General features: G+C 42.0%; 1 protein-coding gene across 1 annotated transcript in view; it reads left to right on the forward strand.

Annotated features, from left to right (window-relative positions):
* Positions 1 to 26,418, forward strand: part of TM9SF4 (transmembrane 9 superfamily member 4) — a 146,680-nt gene that overhangs the window by 66,512 nt on the left and 53,750 nt on the right. Inside the window, exon 2 of the mRNA XM_069243379.1 lies at positions 10,215 to 10,348. Within this exon, the coding sequence (XP_069099480.1) occupies positions 10,334 to 10,348 (15 nt within the window). The 5' untranslated portion in view covers positions 10,215 to 10,333. The remainder of the gene's footprint in view (positions 1 to 10,214; positions 10,349 to 26,418) is intronic.

The following is a 26,418-nucleotide window of genomic DNA, read 5'->3' on the forward strand; positions in this document are numbered from 1 at the left end:
GACAGAAGGTTACCACAAAATCAAACTCAGCAAAAAACAGCATCCAACGCAATTGTCGAGGAGTCGAAAGTCTAGCTGAGCTCATGAATTGGAGATTGCGATGATCTGTGTATACTGTGATAGTGTATTTGGCACCTAGCAAATAGTGTCTCCACTCTTTGAAGGCATCACGGATTGCTAGAAGCTCTTTCTCAGCGATGACATACTTTTGTTCCACTTCGTTTAGTTTTCGAGACATGTAGGCTACAGGGTGTAGCTGACCAATATCTTTACTGCATTGTGATAACACTGCGCCAATTGCTACATCTGAAGCATCTGCTTCCACTATGAATGGACGTTTAGTGTGTGGGTGAGTCAAGACTGGGGCAGTGGAGAAAGCTTCCTTTAAGGTGGAAAAGGTCTTCTCAGCTTCTGGAGACCATACAAATGGTTCTTTCTTTCTTAATAACTTGGTGATTGGTGCTACTGTCTGTGAGAAATGGACTATGAACCTGTGATAGAAGTTTGCAAAGCCTAAGAAGCATTGAACATCTCGAACAGTCTTTGGAATTGACCAATCAGATACTGCTTGTACTTTTCTTTCTGCCATGACCATGCCTTTAGGGGAAAGAATGACCCCTTAAAATTCAACGGTGGTAACATGAAATTCACATTTAGTTAATTTGCAATATAGATGATGTTTTCGAAGAACGGTGAGAATCTTCTTGACATGTTGCACATGTTCGACTTTGTTATCTGAATAGATTAGAATATCATCGATATAGACTATTGCAAAGATATCTAGAAATTCTCTGAGGACATCATTAAAAAAGAATTGGAACGCTGCTGGTGCATTACAAAGTCCAAAGGGCATGACCGTGTATTCAAATAGACAATGTCTAGTTTTAAAAGCAGTCTTCCATTTGTCGCCTTCTCGCATTCTCACCAAGTGGTAAGCGCCTCTTAGGTATAACTTGGTGTAGATTTTGGCCTTCTTAACTTGATCCAACAAGACAGGAATCAAGGGTAATGGGTATTTGTTTTTTATTGTGATTTTATTCAGTCATCTGTAGTCTATACAGGTTCAAAGATCCCCATTAGCCTTTGGGACAAAAAAAAGAGGAGATACTGCAACAGACTTGGAGGGACGAATGAATCCATTTGCTAGAAACTGGTCTAAGTATTTTCTTAGGTGTTGGGTTTCATGCTCGGACAGGGCTTACACACGAAAACTAGGGAGTACAGCGCCTGGAGTCAGATCAATTTGACAGTCATATGGTCTGTGAGGAGGCAAGGTTTCTGCTTCTTTTTCATCAAACACATCTAGTAAGGATGAATACTGCCTGGGTAGCGTCACCTTTTTTTCAGCGGCTGTGGCTATGTGGTTTTTGTGAGGAACTGTGACTCTTGTTATCTGGAGACATTTTTCTTTACACATGAGTGAAGAAAACATGATTCTTCTTTCTTGACAGTCTATCACAGGGTTATGGTGACTTAACCACGGCATTCCAAGGATGATCCCATACTGAGGGGCATGGATGACGTCAAAGATTAGTTTTTCTACGTGTTTGGTATCTTGATTCCCCCTTTGCAGATCACAGAAAAGGGGGGGAAGGGTCTGTAGAGTCACTGGACCTCCATCTGGGAGCTTTCCATCTACTATTTCTTGTGTTTTCTTCTTCTTACATGGGATCCCCCATGTTTGAACCAATTGTGCATCAATAAAGTTGCCAGTAGCCCCTGAGTCGACTAAGGCTTTCATAAGATAATTCTTCTTTTTAACTAGCACTTCTAGGTCTAACTTGAGATGTCTTGACTGTGAAGGGTCAAAAGTTACACCCAAGAGCAACCCTTCTTTACACCTTGGGTGTTCTAGTTTTCCTACTCCATTTGTACATTAGCTACCACTTTCTTGGTGGAGATTTGTTTGCCTTTTGGTTTTACTGTACATTCTTTGACGAAGTGACCCTTCCTACCACAGTATAGGCATTGTCCGTTCTTTCTACGTAGATCCTTTTCTTCTTTCTTCAAGGGCCGTCTGATGGTTCCAATTTCCATTGGTTCATGATTATGCTCTTTCTGAACTCGTGATTCTCTGAGTTCATGAACACGCCAGAAATGTTTTTCAGTCTTTTTGCGTGTTCCATGTCGTTTAGAAAGATGATGGTCTAGTCTTAAAACAAGATGTATCAAATCTTGACAATCCGTGGGTTGAGGATCGATCTGAGCAAGAATGTCTTTTAACTCATCTTTGAGTCCTTGATAAAACAGGGCTGCTTGTTTTTCTTCAGGCCAAGATGTTTCTGCTATCAAACGATTAAAGCTAGCCAAGTACGAAACTAAGGGGGTTATTACAACTTTGGAGGAGGTGTTAATCCGTCCCAAAAGTGACGGTAAAGTGACCGATATACCACCAGCCGTATTACGAGTCCATTATATCCTATGGAACTCGTAATACGGCTGGTGGTATATCCGTCACTTTTGGGACGGATTAACACCTCCTCCAAAGTTGTAATAACCCCCTAAGTCTTTATTGCCTTGTCGCAATTCTAGCAGTTCTCGGTCTGCGGATAAAGTGACTGTTCTTTGATCAAACACTCTTTCAAATTCCCAGACAAAGTTTCTCCAATTATAAAGCAGTGGACTGTCTTTACGCACAAGAGGAATTGCCAAAGTGGCCGCGTCTCCGGTCAAATAGGATAGTTAGGATAGCTATCCTTGCCCAATCCAAGAAGGCCACCTTGGATTGGGCATTAGGGAAGGTGTTTGGTCGACAGGTGAAATACAATTCTACTTGAGTCAAAAAGGATTGTTCTTTCTGAGGATCACCTGAAAACCTTTCTGGAGGAGCCAAAAGAATTGTGAGAGAATTGTTAGTTGGAGGATTTCCTCCTGAACCTTGAGTAGGAGGACCGAACCAACCTGCACCCAGAGGACCTTGCTCCTTCTTTTCTACTCTGTCTTGCAACTGACTCACTCTCTCTGCTAGACTGGTTGCTACATCTTTAGATGCTACTACATCCAATTGGAGCTGCATAATTACTTTAACTAGCTCATCCAATGTGACCATAATTGACAACCTAGCGCAAACCAGGAGGATTAAAAATTTGTGGGCTCACTATTCTGTCAAGGAGTCCGGATCCTCGGGGTTTGTGCCTGTTCCCAATATGTCCACCTCTTGGCAGCTCCAAACTCTACTAGCCGTTATAGCACAGAGTTAAAGAATGGCCAAGTGGGGGAATGGGGTTTTAGGTTGGGAACAGCGGGGAAGGAGACCTGTGGAAGTAAAAGTTAAGAACACAATAGCCAGATTATTCACGTTGACTTTCATAAGCTTTGTTCATAACATCTGTATACTGATAACATGAATGATCAGGAGCTTTCCTATATCATGACCTTATTAACTCTCTGAGTACCTGGAAAATAAATAAGGATTATGCAAGTTTTCATATGAGAGTTTTTGTAGAATTCAGTCTTATGCTCTGAACCTTAAACTGACTTATTTCTTTGAATGGAAATTACTTAATGACAGTGATCAATAAACACATTTGTTTTTTCAGGAATAAACTGCGTTGACTCATGAATGATACTGTAAGGACACACTATACCAGTAATCAATTACCACACTGGTTTTCAGGAATAAACTGTGGGAAGCTCATGAATGGAACTGCAAGGATACACTCTGTCTAGGATTTCAAGATTCAATTGCTTATGAATTATTATACACTTTAAATATCAAACTGTGCATCAAGGTTTCAATGTCTAGAAATGATTGCACTATCTGCCAATCTGAAACACAAGGGTTAAATATCGAGAATGACTCACACACTCTATCATTGATTCAATCTTCAGGATTTAAATGTCAAAATACAATTGCGCACTCTGCCGATCTGAGTTGCAAGTTTTAATTGCCAAAAATGAATCGCGCACACTGATGCCAATTCGACCATCAAAGTTCAAATGTCAAAATGTGATCGCACACACTGCCGATCTGAACTACAAGCCTTAAATGCCAAGAATGAATTGCACAGACTGCTGCCGATTCAACCATCAAGGTTTAAATGTCAGGATATGATCGCCCACACTGCCGATCCGAACTATGAGAGGTAAATGCCAAGAATGAATTGTGCTCACTGTTGCCGATTCAACCATCAAGGTTTAAATGCCAGGATATGATCGTGCACACTGCCGACCCAAACTGTGAGAGGTAAATGCCAAGAATGAATCGTGCTCACTGTTGCCGATTCAACCATCAAGGTTTAAATGCCAGGATATGATTGCGCACACTGCTGATCCGAACTGCAAGAGTTAAATGCCAAATATGAATTGTGCACACTGCTGCCGATTCAACCATCAAGTTTTAAATGCCAGGGTATGATCGCGTTCACTGCCGATCCGAACTGCAAGAGTTAAATGCCAAGAATGAATTGTGCACACTGCTGCCGATTCAACCATCAAGTTTTAAATGCCAAGATACGATCGCGCACACTGCCGATCCGAACTGCAAGATTTAAATGCTAAGAAAACCATTACATACGCGATTTAACCAAAAGGCCCAAAACTCGAGTATTTCTGAAAACGGAGTCGGGGGCCTAACCCGACCTCTGCCTTACCGCCCTGCTTAAAGATCACCAAGGAAATGAAGACAGGGTCTGGAAATCCTAGGTAGGACTTCGGAACAGGAGCTCAGGAAAATGCTCCTGCTCTGCACCAGGACCTCTGAATAGTGAGCATGTGGAGCTGGGCTGGGTCCCTTGAATAGACCCAAGCCCTGCCCACGTGGCACACCCAACTATGCTGCAGGAAATGATTCTAGAAAGGCTTAGAATAGGGACCACACCCTAACCACACCCTGTAATCCTGCAGCAAAGTCTTGAAAATGAGCAATGCATTGCAAACAGTACTAATGATCTCTGCAATGCAAAAGGTTAACATACTGTATTAACACAAAATGCATGAAATATTACATGACATAAGGATTGTTTTTTAGCATTACGTCACCCGTAGAGCGCGCACTGTCCTGATGTTGACAGTATAGTCCACTAGGACCAGAATGTAGGTGTAGCCTTTGGATGGAGTGAGGGGTCCGACTAAATCCATTCCCACTCTCGTGAAGGGTATATCAATGATGGGTAGTGGGTATAGGGGTGCTGGGTATAGGGGTGCTTTCATTTTGGGTCCGTGGTCGGTCATCTGGCATCTAGGACACGGCAGACAAAAGTGCTGAATGCGGGTGAATACCCCAGGCCAGTAAAAACAGCGTAAAAGGTATTCTTGTGTTTTTTCCCTGCCAAAATGTCCCCCTCCCATTTGACTGTGCGCTAAGTGGAGTGCTTGGATACTGTAGGGTTCGGGAATGACTAACTGCCTCTTTTCTTGGTTGTTATAATTTGTGACTCTGTATAGGAGACCTCTTTGTATTGTAAAATAGGGACCCACCTCTCCAGTAATCCTAGGCTTAGCCGTCTTCCAGGCGTTTTGGAGAGTAGAGTCCTCCCGCTGTCTACTGCGAAAAGTGGGTAAGGAAGTAACAGCTATGGTTTGTGGACTCATTGGTTCCTCTTTTCCTTCTTTTACCTGATATAACTTCTTTATTTCTCTTTTCTCTTTCCTACTCAGTTTGTATCTATTTACTCCTGGGTTTATGGGGATTTCCGAGAATGGTGCCTCCTCCCACCATAACTCCAATTGGGTCTTATCTGTGATACTACTCAACAAGTCAGGGAAATGTATATAGTCTGTGCCCACAATACATTCCTCCACTAAATGGTCAAGGATTTCCATATCCATTGTATCACGTTGTCCCTCCCACTCGAGGGCAACAGAAACCATTGGATATTCTCTTAAATCCCCATGGATGCAACAGATGGAGACGACGCCCTGGGAGGATTGGGTACTTGCTTCCGCCAGACTGGCCCGAATTACCGACTGGCTACATCCAGAATCTACCAGCACTGTGATTTCATGGTCATTAATGGTTATTCTTTTAGTATAGGAGGTATTTTCCTTCCCTGTATACATAACTCTTCCTCTAGTGATACCAATTTCCATGGGCTCTGGTTTATCCTCTTTGTGGGGACACATTCGGGCAATATGCCCCCATTCCCCACAACTGTAACATTGGGACTGTTTGGTGGGAAGTTTCTCGTTAACTAAGGGGACTAAGGAGATCCTCGGAGTTTCTCCTTAGCGGGGGCGATAGGAGGTGCCTAGTGGTCGGTTACCAGGGTTGGCGGCCTTTGATGGACCTGGCCGAAAGTCCGTAGAGCGATGATAGGCGCAATCCAGGTTAATGGCCGTATTCGTATCTATGTTAGGGTATTGTTTGATCCAGTTACGCGTAACAGTGGGTAGTGTCTCTAGGTATTGCTCTTGGAGGATGGTTTTTATGATGTCTTCTCTTTCGGTTCCAATAGGCCCCAACCACTTGAGTCCCAGATCCTTCACTCTATAATAGAGAGCCCGGGGGTTTCTCTGATGGACACCATTTAGTCTTCCTGAATTTAAGTCTGTAATATTCCGTATCATACCCCACCTGTTCCAAAATGCTTTTCTTTATTTCCGTGTATGGTGTCGGTCTGGCCAGGTTGACAGCCCGGTAGGTATGCTGCTTGAAGATTGCCAGTTAATAACGGGGCTACATATTGGCCCCACAAGCCTTCTGCAGCCCTTTTTTCCCATTTTTTTTTTTTTAAACAAACTTTTCGCTGTATTTTGGCTAATTTCTTGGTCTCCTTCAGGGGAACTCACAAATTATGAGAACTTCTAAAATAGCTTATGTGGACAGAAGTTATGTGGGCCTAAGTGCGAACTGCACCAAATAGCCAAAAAAAGACTTGGCACCTGAGGGGGAAAAGGCCTGGCAGCGAAGTGGTTAAGTTTTTAATTAGAAATTACACAAATAAGCGCTAGCTGCCAGTGACATGGTAGACCAGGCCATAGACACAATTACTGGCTGACTGTGATAAAGCCTGGTTAGGTTGCACCATCTAGGTTTGTCCCTGTAAAATATTTTACTTTCTGGCTTAGTTTTTTAATTCCCAATCAACCACAGGAGTACATTCCTAAAGCCCTCCAGGACCTCATGACAGGCACTTAGACACTCACCGGGTGTCGGGCAGATGCCAACAGTGCTTCCAATCCAGGTCTGGCCAGATAGGGAATTGCAGCTTGTTGTCTTCTTGCAGCCAAACAGAAAGTAATCCAACTGCCCACACCCTGGCGTCCACTTCATTGTCATGGGTACAAGAGGAAGCAAGTCCAGTCATCTAGGGCACCTCTGAGCTCCCAGCAGGCCTAGTCCTCTTTTAATCCTCTGCAGGTTCTGAACATGTTCTGCAGTGGGTGTTTAGAAGTGCCATATTTATGCCTGGCACCAGCTCATGAATAGAAATGACTCCTGGGCACTCCCTAATCAATAGGGTAAAAGTTCCCAGTGCCGACCCTACCTACTTTTTCACTAGTTCCTGTTGGCTTTACTGCAAACAGACATACAATGCCACATGTTATGGCATTTCAAGATGACAAAAGTCTTCGGCCACACTACACTTGGGCTTTGCTGGCTGGAGATTTATGCAGGGAGTGTACTGTGGTAATCCTAGTGTCCACCCACATCCAGCACTAAACTCCATTTTGAAGCAGGCACTGTACCCTCAAAACAACAGAAACAGATGTCTGATAGGACAAAAGCAGGGTCCTTCAGCAAACAGGCAGAGCATCCAAAAGCATTTTGTTAGTACCCAGTTCCCTCCCTTTCAAGTGTGTCCCAAGTGCAACATATGGCTCAACAGATATGTCACCCAGATTTGACAGTGTGGTGTCACAGGATGCTTACAGTCCCCACTCTGAACATTCGGTGGAGCTCAAAGGAGTCCTCTCTGCCCTTTTAGGTGAGCCTATTGTGTGCTCCTGGGAGTCATGTCACATCGTATTCACATCTATTCAAGTCTGCGCACAGGCTGAGAGCTGGCAAAGGTGTATGCTAATTGGCTTTCTTAAAGTTCATGCAGGTGAAGGGTAACTTTCTAAAAATTATGTTACTTTAATATTTATTGAAAATCTGACCTCACCATTGAATTCAACTTTTAATAGCTATTAAAAATAGCGCTGCCATTATTTTTCTAGTTGATCCCATTTCTGAGGCACAGTATTAGTATTTTAACATGTATTCTGGTTCTCTACATAAGACAGCTAGCCCTGCCACAGTGAAAATAGCATTTGGGGCTTTGTCACTGTAGGGATATGAAACAGTATATTTTCATGCCATACTTTTAAATACTATGCAACCTACCCTGTGGGCTACAAAGCTTAGCTAAGGGTGACTCATTAATATTTGAAAGGTAGGTTTTACCTGTCAAAATGGTTATTTTACACTACAGTAGTCAGGCTGCAAGGGTGGGCCTGGAGCCATGTTTCTACTGGCACTACAGAGGATGGTACGGTAGGTGATACAGTCTACAAGTAGAATTTAACTTCCAGGCCCTAAGTGCACTTTCTACACCATATACTAGAAACGGACAGGCAAGTTAAATGTGCCAATTATGAATAAGCAAATTTGACAATGTTTAAAGGGGGAGCCTCTCACTCTACTCCTGGTTAGCAGGGGTAAAGTGCACAGATCCCTAAAATCTACAAAAATAGAGGGTCCAGCAAAAGGGAAAAAATTGGGGATGACCATGAAAAAAAGAAAAAAAATCTGTGAGTAGAGTTAAAGGTATGAGAGTAAGGGCAGCGTACTGTTACTGGGTAGAAGTAGATATTCTAGGGATAGGCAGACATATAGGTATTAGGTAAAGCCAGAGTCTGGGTACAATGTATAGGCATGGGGTTGAGGAACTGTGATTTGGGCCGAATAGCAGTACTGGGCCAGTAGAAGTGAATTGAACAAAATAAAAATATAAAAAATATATGAGGCTGAAAGCAGTGATTAATTTGTAAATAAACCCTCATATTTTTTTTTTTTTTTTTATTTGTTCAGTCCAGCTGGTGCCCAAAGCTCTCCTCTGAAACACGGGGCTGCTGTATTTAAATGTGTGAGCACAGAATACTGAGACAGAGCCCTCTTTAATCCCAGGAACGTCAATTCACCAAAATGCCAGGGGTTAGCGGAAGTGACGTCTCACACCCATTTTGATATTCAATTCCACTCACACACATATGCTTACACATACACACATTCACATTTATATACACACACTCGCTCTTCTAAACACACTAGCCCTCAATCATGCACACAACCTACATTTAATACCATTTTTTTTGTTTGCATACCTCAGCTGAGAGGGAAGGTCTAATCCAGCTAATTGTACTGCATTTTTTTTATTCCAGCAATAGTTTATAATTAAACATTATTCATTATCAGTGTAATGAAAAAAAATGAAAGAAAACAAAGAGGGAGGAATCCCAACCAACGCCCATAAGGAGATGCTGGTCCTATTTCTGGCACTGCTTTTGCCACCTCTGAGGCCAGGGGTCGCAAAGACAGTGCCAGGGTTTACAAGGGGGAAACTAAGGGTCGCAGCTGCGACCCCTAAATTATGTCCATGTTTAATCCATTTACAGCCACTCCCTGTCCCTTCAGCTCACTCTTGCAGCTTTCTGCTTTCTCCCTTTGTGACGCATCTTTGCTCCCTGTTCCCCAATTGTGACTTTTGCTCGCAGTAATTGCCTGATGCAGAAAAATAAGTGCAGCCCTCAAAAATAAATGCTGGTGCCCCCCACGAGCAACCACAGGCTCAAATTAGGCACTGTGTGAAGTGAAAGGATCTGACTTGGGGTACAGAAAAAGGGATGAAGATAGGAGACAAAAGATGTGGTTAGATCCCATCCCCAAAGAAAAAAACTGAAAAAGTGGACAGAAGGAGGGAATAGTAGTATGAGGTTCCAAATACGAATTAGCCTAGTCAACATTTCCCAGGTCCACGTGGGAGTAACTGATCCAGTCGAGGATTTTACTTTGCATTCTTGTACACGTAATCTCTATTTTATTGAGAATAACCTGACTACCAGTGCCACCTTGCATAGTAAAAAGTAAGATTGCGTAAATTACACACAAATCGATTTCAAACGCCTGATAGCTCTATGCTGCTAATAAATAGACTGATGGAACGTGTCACACATGACACGGGGCCGTTGGGCAGTTTCTGTTATATCACCTTTGGTGTTCCCTCCCGCCCCGCGAATGGGAAGTGTTTGTCAATACAAAGCATTAATAAGCGTCTATTTTTCTTTGACAGACACTAAGGTGCAAGCTCCGCCATCGACAACTACGCTCCAGCTCGTTCCCATGGAGATAAACGAGTCGTTTTGGGGCGCGTCACTTCCGTAGACGTCAGTGGTGACACGTGGATCCAAGATGGCGCCAGCACTGGTGAGTAGCGAGTATTCCGGATCCAGGCGGGAGAAGGCCTTCGGGGTGGGATCTTTGCTGCCCCTTACCAGTGCAGACACAAAGTTCCCGGGAGGGAGAGCGGCGGGAGCACTTCATTACAAAGAGCGGCCCACAGAGATCCCCCGGTCTGTAGCTTGAAAGGGTTGTCACTGCGAAGAAGCTCAGCGAGCCCAAGGAGCTGTGTTTAAGGAAGCGTTGATTGGAAGGGGCTTTTATGAGAGAGGGCAGGGAGTTGTAAAAAGAGCCGTCACTTTGCTTTGTCACTCGACTTGCTAGTGAGATTAGCAGACTATTTGTGAGTGTGTTATTACCGAAAGAAGAGGGGTAGGGGAAAGTTGCGGGTGTCTGTCATCTGTGTGGTTTCAGGCCGTCGCTGAATCTGTCAGGCAGTCTGCCACTGAGGAACAATTTGTTACAGAGGATCCATCGCTGAGAGGGAGCCTCGCTTAAGTTTAGGTAGTCTGGTCGAGCGCTGTCAGCTGGATATCGGGGTACCCACTGAAGTGGCAGCGGTTGGCACTGGTGCATTGTTTTTTTTTTATGCTTGGCGTTGAGGACGACTACAGTCACCGAGTAATGGTGTGCTGTAATACACATCACTTCTCACAAAGGGAGGGGCGCGGCAGGTACCGGGAAGTGGTGTCTGGCAGCTAGGAGGGGGCTGTCTTTTGTGAGAGTGAATATTTTACGGTGGAAAAAGGATAGCTGTTCCTGCGTCAGAGTAAAAAAAAAAAAGGGGGGGGTGGAGTTTCTTTGAGACATTAACGGAGACCTCTGGGGTGGAATGAGAACTGCCAATTGGAGAAAGGGGCTGTTAATGAGATAAATAACTACCGATAAAAATTAAGTTGATTGTATTAATGGTTACCAACCTGTCCTTATCACAAGGCTGGATTTCAGCCACCCTTGGATTTTCAGCTAACGGCTCCATCTTGTAGTTCCACTTTTTCCTTTATAACTATGGGTCTACAAATGGCAATATGCGTGTTACTGTTGGTTGACACGCCAGTACTCAATTCGCCCGCGTGGTACGAGGTTATTTGCCAGATTTACACCCACACCAGTATGTGCCAGGGTTTAAGTTCTTGTCGTTAGGGAAGGTGATGTCACCGACGTAGGAGAGAGGAAATATGACAATGAGTAGCGTTCTGAGGGGTTGTCACCAAGAGATGACGGAGGGGTTCGTCAGATGGATGGGTTGACTTGGGGGAGCTGTACTTCAGATTGAAAGGGAGTAGCCTTGTCATTTAAAAGAAGAAATGAAGACCCAGTCACGGACGAAGAAGGGGTCTGTCACTGATATTAAGATGAGATCCTGTCACTGAAAAACAGAAGAGGGTACCTGCCAGTGAGTAGGAGGTCCTACAACTAGGGACGATCTCTGAGAGGCCATTGACATCAAGGGAGATGCTCCTACTAATCTGCCAGGAAGTAACCATTTCACTGAGACTGGTGGTAGAGTGTAAAGAGGGATAGACCGTGCCGTCAAGGAGGCAGACCCCTGCCATCAGTGGAAGTGGAGACATTTATTTGAGAAGGGGCCCATGTTTGTGGCATTGAGTACTGGCACAGATTCCAGAGGAGGTTAGACTTATATTGTCAGAGTCTAGATGAGCCTCAAAATCCATTTATTTATATGGGTTATTCCAAAAACTGGCGGAGAATCACTTCCAGAAATAGTCTTTGTAAACAGTGCATCTTAACGAGGAGAACTTCTTTAGTCGTTTTGTCTAATTACATGATCGAGTGAGACAAATCATACTTGCTGAGCTTCACACGGGACGCTGGTCCTACTAAATTGCATGACGTCTTCCTTGCTGTTTTATACGGAGAGATCCTTTCATTTATCATCTTCTGAACATCGTTCCTTGCATGAAGCTATATCAGTTTCTCCTTTTCATTCGGGCATAGAGTTCTTGGGTTCTAAATACCTGTACCTGAGGGTGGACATTTGATCGTCTTTCACCAAGGTATCAGAAAAATATTTAATCCCTCTTTTCCTAACTTATTGGACAATAGGCTATTGATCCCACCATCATCATAAAGAAAATTTGCTGCATTTGCTCTCTAGGATTAGCATTAACGTGCACTTCTCCAGACCGGTGCCATAAATTATTGGTTTTTGCATGAAAGTGATGGGTGGTAATAGTTAATATGGACCACTTCTAATTGATCTTAATGTGTTACCTTTCATTGCATTTAGCTTGTCATTGGCATTAAAGCAGGGATCAGTCTCATGTAAGTCATTCTTGGCTGCACCTCAAAATTACCAGTTCATTTTAAACTGCTAAGCCATGTGCCCTCTGAAGTAGAAGCAACAAAATGGTTCCTCCTTGAAAATAATTATTCAAATTCATTGAGAAAGGAGACATTAAAACACATAGTTCAGACAGTTCATATGTTATATCGTAGAGTAAAGATCATGATGAAAAACATCTAGGCTACTCTTTGTAAGTGAAAGTACTACACCAGACATTAGTAGGAGATACACTTTAGAAACAATATAAATAATACTTTGTCCCATTTTTTAAAATATATATATATATATATATATATACATACAGAGGTAAGCTGATATTCTGGACAAACAAGCTAGCATATCGCTGTAACTGAGTGATTACAATATAATGAGCTACTTGTATAATATTGGTGTTTTGACTCATATTGACCAATCGGCTATTTATCAGGATAAAAAAATAAATCATTTGCAAAAAACATTCTGCGGATGCCGGCTGCGTGGAGCATGGAGCAGAGGGTGAGGTTTGAGACTGTCGAAGGTGAGCAATAGGTCCAGTAGAATGAGGGCTGCTGTCGAGCTAATGGAGTTAATCGGTGGTGGTAAGGAGGGCGGTCTTTGTGCTTTGGTTGCTCCTGAAGCCTGATTGTGAGGTATCCAGGATGTTGTTGTCCTTGTTGTGCTTACGGAGCTGAGCGTTGATGGCCCTTTTGATGACCTTGGCGGGGAACTGCAGCAGACAGATGGGGCGGTAATTCTTGAGGTCCTGGGGGATCGGCTGTGGGTTTCTTCAAGAGCAGGCGGATCTCGGCATGCTTCCAGTCCTCTGGGAAGGTGGCTTTCTCTATGGAGCAGTTGAGGGTGTGTCAAAGCTCGGGTGCTATAGATGTGTTGGCCTTGTTGGAAATGTGGTGAGGACATGGATCCATAGGGGCTCCGGAGTGGATGCTGCTCACAATGGTGCCGGTCTCCTCTATGGTGAGGGTGGTCCAATGGTGCAGGGTTTGGGGTTGTTCAATGGGTCAAAGCTGGGGGGTTGTTGGAGGGCTCAGAGGTCTTGGGGTCAGAAGCTGTCATGTATGTCTTTGTTTTTCCAGTGAAAGAAGTTGGGTAGCCTTCGCAGAGGTCTTAAGATGGAGGGATGCTTGCCGTCTCTGATTGCGGTTTGGCAAACTCATTGACCACAGCGAAGAGCTCTTTGGGGTTGTGAGCGGTAGCGCTGATGCGATCCTGCAGGGTGGCTTTCCTGGTGACTCTGAGGTGGTGGTGGGATTTGGCTAAATCAACATTATGGTGCAGAATTGACACACCGTTTCCACATGTATAAAAAGGAGAAAAACTCTTGCTAAGAATTGATTACTAACAATACCTTTTGAGTAGTCTGATTCCGAGCTCAAAACGTACAAATGTAAAGCTAGAATGGGGGATGCAACCTTCACTGACCTGGCAATGGAAGCGCAAGTGTGTGTCAACAAAAGGCTAATTAAAGATGGCCAATATGTGGGGACAAGGAGACAGTCAGACGGCCTTTGGGGTCCTGTGTTGGAAAAAATGAGTTGGGTAAATTGCAAAATTTTGAGTTTGGATTGAGATCAATGCTGCCTACACGAGACGCATAGAAAAGCATTCAGAAAAATACAGAACATATATTGTTATAGCAGGTAAGAAAGACTGAATGTCAAGTGCAAACATTGATTTTGAATACAGACAATCATAAATTCACCATGCAACTTGTAAATGGTAAATTGCTAATATATAAAACTTACTAGTAAAGACACTTGACAATCATACACTATTGTTCATATATAGAATTCAAATCATATAGAATCCAGATTTCTGGCTAAACACATAAAGACATCATAGGAAAATCATGCTATGTAATTCTTCCATTGCATTGATTCCATCCAATATAGTATCCAATTTTTCTATCCAAAGTCATTTTTTACCCTGTGTAGATGTATTGCAATAGTTCCTCCTTTAGGTGGTCTATGTACAGCATCAGTTACTTGTCAGTTCATGATTTCTTTACCGTGTCTTGCTTGTGGATAGTGTGTGACTATCGTGGAGATTTGGGTCTTAAAATGAATCCTACTCCAGTGGTTTGAAATCCTAATAAGAATGTGCTTTTACCTACATATACAAGTTGAAATGGGTACCAAATAAAGTTTATTACACTGTTGGTGTTGCAATTTAAATGAAAACTCATTATAAAGGGCTTGGATTCATAATTTAGAGATTTGGTGTTAAAAGTAAATTCACAGGCCAGGTACTTGGGTTATTGTCCTTCGGGAGAATGACAGTCATCACTGCTTTGGATTCAAACTTGTGATCTGCTGACCACCACTTTTATCGAAGTGATGAGCGTGCAGCACAGGCCATCCTTCCATTAGCTGACTAATAATTTTGTAATTGTTAGAAAAAGTGAAGCAGAGAGAGACCATGTATACAAGTAATAATACATGTTTGTTTAGTGGCATAACACTTTAATCTCCTTTAACATAGAGGACACTTTACACACATGAATTCACATATGTGGCTTGAAGATAAAATGTCATTTTTGACTGGAAAGAAAAAAAATTCCAGCGTATCCTGTCGAAACTTAGGGGTTCATTACGAATTTGGCGGTTGTAAACATCCGACTGCTAAACCCCGACAAGGAGACTGCCACGGTTCTGGCGGTCTCCCCACTGGCCCCATTACAACGTTCCCATTGGGCTGGCTGGTTCCCGCCCGACAGCCCTGTGGGAAAGGTGCAGCAGCATTGTTCCCCGCACATAATTGAGCCAGCAGCAATGTTGCCGTACGCAGGGTGCTGGGCAAGGGGACCCCTGCAGCCTCCTGCACTTCTTCTCCACCAGGTTTTTATTGGCGATCAGACCGCCATAAAAAGGCTGACGGAGAACAAGGTTGTAATCAGAAGGGCGCCTTTGACTTCAGCATCGCCCTGGCTGAGTGATCCTGTCAGGATCAGAGATCCCGGCGGAGATGTCGGTCCGCTGGTGGTCGGACTACCATGGTCGTAATGTGGCGGTCGGACCACCACAGCTGTGGCGGCGCTCCGGCCGCCACTGCGAGTCTGGCGGTCTTGGGACTGCCAGGCTCGTAATCAGGCCCTAAATCTCATTCATCAAGCTGCCAGTGGTTGAGAGATATACCTGGCTTCTCTTTCTGTGTGTCTCCTTCAGTTGATAAGGGAGGCAGGATGCAGTGGTCAGGCCGAAAAAGCAATGATAGAACCAAGGTGAGGTAAAAACAAAAGCAGGGGATACAGGGTGGATGCGCAAAGTCAGCCAGTGGTGCAAACAAGCTCAGAGAGGGGTGACATGAATCTAAAGCAAGACAAGCAAGAATGAGGAAAACCATGTGCTCCTGTGTAGTGCTTTCACCTTATGTAATAGCAATCCGTCCTTAAGTGTCTATTGGCTTTAACATATGCTATTCACAATACATTTTTGCAGCCTACTGCTATCACAATGCTTTATAAGAAACAGGTCATGACTATAGCCTTGTTCTATTGGTTTGTCACCATAACCAACTCAGATCTACCATATTGAGCACAAGGCACAAAGTGCAGTGCAGGCACTTCATTTCAGACCTTCTCTTGGTAGTGCTTCTTAAAGCTCTTCGTCTGTTTATCACATAAGGTCTGAGAGCAACCACTCTATCGAGTCAAACCTAAAAACTAGTGTGGAAGCCCTATGCACCAGGGGAGAGACAATACAAGATTAGAGTGGGAGCCTTCAAATCAGGAGTGTGGAGATGAGATGAAGAAAAAGGACATCCAGTCACGAGCAGAAAGTGAAACCAAAGCCCATATTGTATATTTGGGATACCGTACTGTTTGCGACAGGCAACTAAAGCTGTTAGTAGCAAGGCTGCAGAAATACAATTAAATAATTGCAGTTAGGTGCTTGATTGGGCATTACAATTATGTGTTTCCTTTGTTGTTTTTAAAATCGTTTTTTTTTTTTGTTTGGTTCCTTTGAGAGGCTCACTGGGTTTCCTGTAATGTATGTAATTGCTCAGCTGTTTGGTAATTTCATTCTTATAGTAGCTGGTGTCCAAAATCTCATTGCTGCCGGTTTAATTAAAACCGTTACGTTTTTCAGATTAGTGAGGGCTTGACAACCTTCCCTGCTTATATTTTGTGGAAAGTACAGATTCTTTTCAAGACAGTTAATCTCTTGAGTATAAATTTCTCAGATGTGGACAATACCTCTGATACCAGATGTGGAGGGCAGGGGAGTTAAAATTTAGTGATCAATGTAAATCAGTGCTTGATGTTATTTCCAAGTACAGTAGCTGAATTATATGGAAGAACCTGAAAAGTTCCAGTTGCATTAAAAACATAAGTTTGGGTGTTTAGTAATTATGAAGGATGGAACTTGTGGAGCACTTCTCTGCCCTTGTCATAATATGATTGCTAAGATTGCAAACTTTGAATTCAATTGCACTGTTGGTTGGTGGCCTTGCCACCAGTAATACATAATGTCTTCTGGTCTAACATCCCCTCCCGCCCCACATTGAGACTGCTCATATCTGTACCAACCAGTGTCAGGATTCCTCCCGTCCTGGATCGCTCACCTCTTCCTGAAAGAATGCTCAGGGCGTTGGGGTGCTTGCACAGCACCTGTGCTGGCACGGGGATTCCAAAATCAAAGGAGTTGCCAGATGATTAAGAGAAAGTGACTACTTTTATTTATCTTGTACCCCTCCCAAGGTAATTGGGTGGTGGTTGGTCATTGTAGTCTGTCCTGCTGTAAAGCTAGATTTCGCTCTTCTTTGATCGGATGGAAAGCATTAAACAAGCTCTGAATTAATTCAAATGATCAATGGCTAACTTATCTTTTGCGTTAGTTGGTCATCCAAATGGCTTTTACTCAGGTTCCTGTAATTCAATATGTTCTGGGACAATAGCCTTATCTAAAACTATCCAGTGGCTTAAACTTGTGGCTAGGCAACTAAAATATTTCAGAATTTGGGGTAATTTAGAAAATGACTGGTTCATATTTTTTTAAATCTGTAAACGAAGAGGATGGCATTAAACATTTGGGTATTTCTTAATTTGATGTTATTTCTCCAGGATTGCAGCAGGGATGGACTATTTGCATTCCAGCGCTATTTGCATTTCTTGGAAGTGCTGCGCTTACTTTGTGACATCAAGCATATTTGAGGATGTGAAATAGTTCGAGCTTAAAAAAGAGCCTTCCTTTTACATAGGTTGCTGCACAGTACTTAACGTTTCTCTCCACTTTTAGTTGTAAAGGTTATTTAATAGGGCATCCATTCCATATACATGTTTTCCAAGTATATGGCCATGCTGAGTCTCTGCTACAGCCACACCTATTCCACAGCCATCTGTAACTTGTCACTTGATTGATTTGATCTGTGCTCGTGTTTGCTCTGGACATGTATTGCCCATGATCCTCCTTGGGCAGGGTGCAGCCCCTCCTCGGTTTCCTTTTTTGTTCTCATGTATAACTGGGAAGTCCAAGACAGGTTTCAACTTTCATTCATGATTTCTAGATTTAAATAAAGACTACCATCGCCTCTTCCACAAAGTTAGTTTTTTCTAAAGCTGGATGTGTACTCAAAATAATTGTAATTTGTCCTACTGACTTAAATTTTATTTGTTATTGGAAAGACACTCACTTCCTCACTCCAATTCTTCTTACTAGGAATGTAGCTATTTTTAACAGCTCGGAGGCAAGAATGAACCCTGGTCTTTAGGTGGAAAATTTGTTGTTTTTACTGTCTCAAATATCACACATAAGAACGTCCCACAGCCTTTTAATCGGACTTGCTTTATAAATCTAATTTTACTGGCTTCACACCATTTCTGTCATCCTGGCGGATTGCTGACGAGAAAGATCACTGCTCTGCAGATATTAGCCATGGAGGAAGAGTGAAAAGGCTCGTACACTGTACTTTTTCAGCAGTGTGTTGAGTTGAAGAGCTCTACTCCTTCTGTACTCAGCAGTGTGGTATTCCAGACCACGCTGTTCGCCTTGAAAGTGTTGATACTGTGATGGTGCGAGCATGTGGGCTATTGAGGAATGAAGAGTAGTGAGCTGTGTGCTTCCGTAGCTTGTAATTTAGAAATGGAAGCCCCATTATTATGCTTTTAGGAGTCCTTATCAGGAGAAAATACTTCCAAAGAAAGGCGATCATTGGGTACACAGTGCCCTTGTTCAGACAGAATGAGGAAAGGCACTCAGGAATCTTTTCCTGCCTCCCGTGAAGGACGTATTTTGCACTGTGTGGGAGAGGACCCTTGAGGATGTGCTATTCTGCTTGGATTTACTACTTAGTTCACTGTACAGTTTTTTCCTTTGTCCCGTCCTCTTTCTTCCAGTGTGCCGTAAAGTTAGACAAACCAGAAATTACACAAAAGGTTTCATGAGAAGAAACAAACTCCAGGTAGCAAGTCACTGAAGATGGTCCTAATACTAGAGCTTTATCTCATGGTTTGAAGGGCTGCTTTTCAATCTAACTTCCCCCCTAGGAGTTACCGGGCTGGGGTATTTTAAGATCCTGCACCTAAGGAAAAATAGCTCATACAGGAAGTCCGTTTTTATGCCTCTCTCCCATGAACCTACAACATGGCATAGTTGTAACCACCACTTGAACATCATACAGACAAAATAAATCAGAAAATGTAGTTATGACAGCCACAAATGTGACAGACCTTTCCTTGTGTGAGTCCAAGAAACACATCCAGATGATTACGACAGTGCCAAAGTGCATCTTTAGTATCTAGTTGACTCGAATGCCACTTGACACACTAACTCTAAGATATATCTTAGATTCCAACAGCAGTGGGGCATCACCCCTCTGTAGTATATGAACCCACAGTTGCATGATCAGTGCATATTGTAAACCCACGTGGAAGATGAATAGCTACTTCGTCAGTTGTTAGATTATGTTGGTAGCTACATTGTAACAACTGCTTAAGCTTGGACCTCTGTTTTACTATTTAACATTTTAACACTAGTATCAAGTCCCTCTTTAATGTCCTCTTCATAGTGTGCTCTTGCTTTGTGGGGCTAGGGTTGGGTATTCACCTTAGCATATATTTACTCATCAGATAGTGGAGCGTTCGCAGCATATTCTGCAATATAAGGAAAGCCCTACTTCTATGCATGGGAAGTGGCCCAGGTACTCTTGACTATTGTGTTGAAATCCTGAATATAAGGAAAAAGAGCTGTTTTCTGTGTGGAACACAAGTCGGCATTTATTCTCATTTAGTTCAGAACTGTTGGCATTGTATTGTTGCAAGGAAAATATAAATGTAGGTTTAAATTGGATTGTATCTTTTCTCCAATGTGGCTTGTAGACACTTTTAACGTGGCTAAAGAGATCATTGCAGTCCATTCTCTGGTTTCTTTTGTAACTGCACTTCAGAGATTCAGAAACTGCTGTCTTGTTGAACACAATCTGACCAATTGAGTAATATTGAAAGTTGTGTCCGATAGATGTATTTGATTGACGCATTTGCTCCCTTCATTTGTACAGCTGAGAATACATGTAGCTGCATTTCTTCAGTCAGTCTCCTTTCTTTAATTGTGATCCACTTGACGGTCATTTGTGACACTGGAATTACTTTGCCTGCTAGACCAAATGGCATGCACCATAAACAATGTATTAGATATTAAGACCATGTAAACAAATTCATATGCAACAAGAGAAAAACATACTTCACAATACAACACAAAATTTACAGTTAATTCATAAACGTTTTTAAGCACCAGTGCTGCTTTTTACTTTTACACCTCAGTAAAAACCTCTGAAGACCACAGTGACAGGAAGATAAAAAAAAATCAATGAAAATAAATGCTTTTGAAACCCATTAGCCCTTTAAAAGTGGCCGTTAAGGAGTAAAGATGCATGCCTACAGTAAAACCAAAGCTGGTGTACCATGGTTTCTTAAACTAGGCTGGATTCAGCATTTCTGGTTTTCGGCTATTGGTTGATGGCCTTTTAGATAAGATAGCTTTTTGTATTTATATGTTGGTCTCAGTGAAACTGCAGTGTAATCTATTACCAGCACTTTTTCATTCCCAAATTTTATATATTTTTTTCTTAAACTAAAGTTAGCATCACATTGCACTAAAGCAAACGCTTCACTTTTCACAGTTTTTACCAATCTTTAGAGAACTGCAATTTTTCAGTAGTTCCTCTGCTTTCAATTCTTCAAGAAGTAAAGTTGAAATACCTGATTACTGCATATGTAGATGTCCATCCTGCACGTAGGCACACCGTCTCTTGACATTTTCTGTTTGCGTCCATGCGTAGTTGCACCATTTTGAGATTCCACCAGATTGAGGATGTTTGACTAGTAAAAGCAGCAGCTAACTTGAGGTAATGGTTTTCATGGCCTGGAACCCCCGAAAGATTGACAGGGAGCTAGAAGCAGCTTTGGTTGTTCACCCTCCGAGATCATGGAGAGCTAAACATGTGACCCTGACAAACACTAGTGCCCACGAGGAACCAGTTATGTGTTCTTAGGACTCTCTTGAAATGCTGGCAGTTACATTGGAAAAAAATCAAATTACTTTATAGCTTCCTGTTAGTTTCCTCTCCAGACATCTAAAATGAAAAAGGCTTTGTTTTATTCCAGTTTTAGTACCGGGTTCCTGTCATACGACTTGTGCAGTGGTACACCTGTTTAACACAAATAATTTGTAACACTTATTAAGGAGGTTAATTCAAAGAGGATTGCATATTGTTTCAATGAACAGTCTTGTGTAACAAACAGTGACAACTGTTACATTTTATGTACAATTCGTGGATTGAACTGCTTCATATCAGTTGAATGTAAGGATAACTTGGCCATTCAACCTAGACTGACCTTCCTGACAGGTGGTTATGTCTGTCATTGATTGATGTACTTTAATTTGTGTAAGTTTTTATATTTGCATCTGTTCTCGCACTAATTATATACCTCTGTCGCTCAAACTGCCAGTTATTTCATAGATTACGCTGGATTGGGAGTAGGGTAGTGCATTTATGGGTAAATGCTTGGACTAAGAGAAACATTTTTCCTCTATTGCCCGATATGCTGTTAAGATTATTTTAGTTTTTAGGCCAGCATGGAGTTTTATTCTTATTATATTAAAATATGGTTACTCTCCAGTAGATGTGGTAAAAGCACATGGGTCCCTCTTTGCATGATTTTGAAAAGACTGTGCAAATAGTATACATAATGGGAAGTGCCAGAGAAGGGAACTACATTTTAGCCCTTAAGTAAGACAGGCTTGACAGTGATTATCATTTAAACAAGTAATACTGAAACACCCATGCTTTTTTGGCTCCTGAATCCTTAACACCTTAACATTACGAGTTGAAGACTAAATTCAGATCTCTGTTTAATCCCATGTTTGCACAGGGATTGAAACTGCAAGTTATGTAATAATTATCATAAACTGGCAGTTTCCCCATGTTTAGTTTTAGTTTACTGCATTTATAAAGTGCATGGCTCCCCCAAGGCTTCCCAGCGCTAAAGTGGAACCACTAAACTAGGACGTGCCTATACTGAGGATAATGTCTTCAGTTTCCTACGAAAGGAGGATTCCAAGTTGTCTTGATGAAGTTCCAAAGGGAGCGAGTTCCAGAGGCAGGCGGCTTTGAAGGCAAAGAAACTGCCTCCCCATATTGCTTTTGTAACACAAGGGGTGTTAATTAGTGAGGCGGAGAATGATCTGAGTGCCCTCTGAGGGGTAGAAAATGTTATAATTTGCCTAAGGAATGCCGAACCCTTATTATGAAGGGCTTTGTGTACCATGCACATGGCTTTAAAATTAATATGTTGTTCTATAGGAAGAGAGTGGAGTGAGGCCAGTGGTGATTTAACAGAAAGATGTCTGGGAATGGTCATAAGCAGACGAGCAGCAGCATTCTGCACAATCTGCAATCTCTTTTTTACATAACTGGGAGAACTCAGGAAAAGAGAATTTCCATAGTCTAGACGTGACAATATAAGGGCCTGAATGATGATTCTTTTGGCCAAAAATGAGAACTTTGAACATTTTCCTGATAGTTCTTAGCTACTAAAAGAGGATACGGCCAACTTTTTGGAGTGGGGTCTAACCATAAACCTAAGCTCTTTATATTCTCTTTAGGCAGAGGGAGATCTTTCAACCCTTCCAAAATAGGGGCCGGGGATTTGAGGAGAGAAAAGTTCCCAATTAACATTACTTCTGATTTCTCATCATTGAGTTTGAGTTTGGAGTTGGCCATCCATCTAGCTACATCTGAAAGACAAGAGGATACATTAACCTGTTCCAGGTTGACATTGGTAGAGGGAGAGAAGACCAACTGAGTGTCGTCCGCATAGGATACTAGGGGAAAGACCTTATGATTCCACAATTGTGGCTAAAGGGGACATATACATGTTTAAAAGAGTGGGACTCAAAGAAGAGCCGTGTGTGACCCCACAGGGAAGGTAAAACGTGTTAGAAAGAAATGAACGGTCATGAACTTGGAAGGTCATCTCTCTTAGAAAGGAAGAGAACCAATTGAAAGTGGTCCTTTCAATTCCTACCAGTGATATTCTTTGAAGTAATATATTATAGTCCACAGTATCAAATGCAGCGCTTAGGTCTAGTAAGATGATAGCTGCATATCCACCTGAATCTAATCATTGTCGAGTGTCTACTGTAACGGCTAAAAGAACAGTTTCAGTACTGTGTTGTGGTCTGAAGCCCATTTGCGTGGGATGGAGAAGTTTGACTTTCAAGAAAGCCTGTCAATGTGTTATTGATGTGTTTTTTGATGATTTTGGATGCTTTAGGGAGAAGAGCAATTTGTAATTACTAAAAAGGGCTGCATCGAGTCTGTGTTTTTTTTTTTTTTTTTTAATTAGGGGGTTTAACAACCGCATGTTTCCAATGTTGTAGTATAAGGCCAGATATCAGAGAGTGGTTTTGGATATCCGTTAATACAGGCACTATATCATCTGAGCTCAGAGCTAAGGTACACTGGGGAGCGGGATCTAAAGGAGATCCAGATTTTATTGTAGATACTTAGTTTGTTACTAAGTCTTCAGTCAATGGTTGAAAAACTGAGAGTATAGCTCTAGGAAGCTGGAATTGTCCTGGGCTAGCAAATCTGCCATATGAGAGGGATTAAGAGAGAAAGTTGCGTGAATATCAAGGATTTTCTTTTGAAAAAAGCATGCCAGATTGTTACTTTGTTCTTTGGAGGCTTCCATTGGGTTATCCAAGAACTGATCCTGGATCATTTTCTTAAAAATTAGAAAGATCTCTTTCGCAGTATTAGAAGACTGTTCAATTCTGGAGGTATAAAAAGCTGCTGTGCCGATTTAATTTCCGCATGGAAAGATCTGATTGCATTTCTATATTCTAGCATGGAAGTGTCATCATAGTTCCTCTTCCGTTTCCTTTAAAGCTGCTTACACTTCATTTTTTAAATTAATGCAGTTGAGGAGTGAACCTTGTTAAATTTCAGCAAGTTTGATATGACAGAATTTATCAGGAGAAAAGGTCTAGGGGTAAAAAGGCACATCATGCAGAATTTGGTGTATTAAAAAACAATGCACGTTATGCCCTATTTTCCTTTAATAAACTCAGAGCATTAGGTATCTATCACATTTGGTAAATATCGCACCATGGTTTAATGGTATTTACCACATTTGGTAACTACCCCCACCTTATTTTGACAAACTTAATGAGAGCCTAAGCCTGTGAAAAAGGTCTTGTTCAAATGTAACCAGAATGAGTATTTTGTGCTTAAAACTGATTGAATAGGGTTTTTGGAATGTCTCCCTTTTGGTTTCAAGCAAAAGCTTTTTTCCCCCAATACATTAACTACCCTTGCCCAGTGTTCAGAGCAATCATGGTGACATTGAGCGGGAACATAGTAACTGCCCTGGACTCGATTCAAAAGGGATGGGGAAATATAAGAGAAATATTCAGGGGTGTGGAATTTAATAAAATATCTACTTGTCCATGGGGCATGTTTCTTCATAAATTTACTTGTCCTGTAAAAGAATCTACTTGTCTCTTAGGTGCCATGTAGAGTGGCGAAAAAGTATGGCAGCAATCTCCATATATTAGAGCTCTAATAATAGCCTCTCTGATTATGCCAGGGTTAATACTATATGTAGAAGGGCTTGAATACTAACAATTTCCTTATTTTATCACCTTTCCGCAGATCTACATACTTGGGCCGGAGGTAGCAGTAAACAAAGGTTCCAGGGTTGGAATACCCTTTTGAGTCTGTGCAAACCTACTAACTTGCATGTCTTATAGGTTTTGCCAAGCTCTTTTCTAATCTTTATACATACTGGAAAAGGTTGGATATTTACTCCTGACAAGGGCAGAAGTAAAACGTCTTCCAGGGTTGGGGGTGAAAAAGTGGTTGTAGGGAAATTGAGCTTGTAAACGCTCAGCACATTTTCGAATAAGCAAATCTACACATGCATCTTTGCTCATACTAAAATACAGTTCACAAATATCTAGGAGTATGATATCCTTGTCTACTTCTGTAAGTTCTTGTAAATTCATGAAAGATGTAAATCTGCACAATTGCAAAGACATATGCTTTGGGTGCACAATTTTGACTTTAACAATTGGCCCCCTAAATGAGTCTGGTGTTAACCAGGACCTTTTTGTTTTTATTAAAATTCTTTCCCTCTCTCTATTCATCTATTGACTGCCTCCACTGTGAGTGATAGTAATCTGCTCTTTCACAAGGAGGATATTGGCACACAAACAGTGGTGTAACACATCTTTCAGGGGGCCCCCCTCTGCACAGTAGATGGAAATCCCCCTCCCTCCACACTCACTCAGGAGCTGTCAGGCCAGGGTGCTGTGCTCGGGGGACCTCCTGGAGCTCAGAGGCCTTTGTTACACCACTGCACACAAAGTAGTCTTGTTCAGTGCCAGAAACTACTCTGGCAGTGTGTGATATTTGAGACCAAAAAATATTTTTGTGTTTTGCCAATGTTTGTTCGTGAAGGCCTGCAGATTCCACAAGAATAAACTTTTGCAAAAGTCTTGTCAAAATAAGACATGCATTGACAAAACCAAAAGGCTGACAGCTGATGTCAGACCTATAGGCTTTGCCAATGCGTGTTTCTTTTAATGCTTTCCATAATCTTGTTGAAACTGATTTCCATTTGGAATATTTTTTTGGAAATACTATCCTGCGTCAAAACATTCTACTGAATGATGCTTCAAAGAAATAGTACGTCAAATTTCACAGTAATTTAGCAAAACATTTTTTTTTCCTAGTTGCATTTTTTTTGTGAACATTTTCTTCTTTTTTTTTTTTTTTTTTTTTTTTTTTTTTAAAGCAACTCTTGTGTCCAAGCTTCTGCAAATATTTTCAACTAAGCAGAGAGCATTTTGGGAACATTACATGTAGCTTCCTATTGTTAAACTATGCAAACGGGTACTTTTTAATAATGGAACCACTGGCATTAGTGCAATCCAAGCTTGCAACATGTATTTAGAGCGCTCACCCTAATAATAAAGGCTTTGCATTAATGAACCACAAATACAAGCTCAAACAGCATAAACAGATGGACACAAATATTACCACAACTGCAAACAATTCCCTTCGCTGCTCTATAATGTGGTACTGCAAATTGGCAGCCAGAGGGTTTGTGCTGCAGGGTGTTGGGCCTACTTGTCCCAAGGACAAAATAGACATCAGAACTTGTTGTCCTTGACTCCTAACAATATGTCCTGGGCATCGGGCTATAGGAATTCCACACCCCTGATATTGTATCCCACAGACAGGAGAGTCACTTGGGCTATCTGTTAAGGTTTTGCAGTCACTTTACGGT

This window comes from Pleurodeles waltl, chromosome 7, assembly GCF_031143425.1.
Source record: "Pleurodeles waltl isolate 20211129_DDA chromosome 7, aPleWal1.hap1.20221129, whole genome shotgun sequence".
In the NCBI taxonomy this organism is placed as follows: Eukaryota; Metazoa; Chordata; class Amphibia; order Caudata; family Salamandridae; genus Pleurodeles; species Pleurodeles waltl.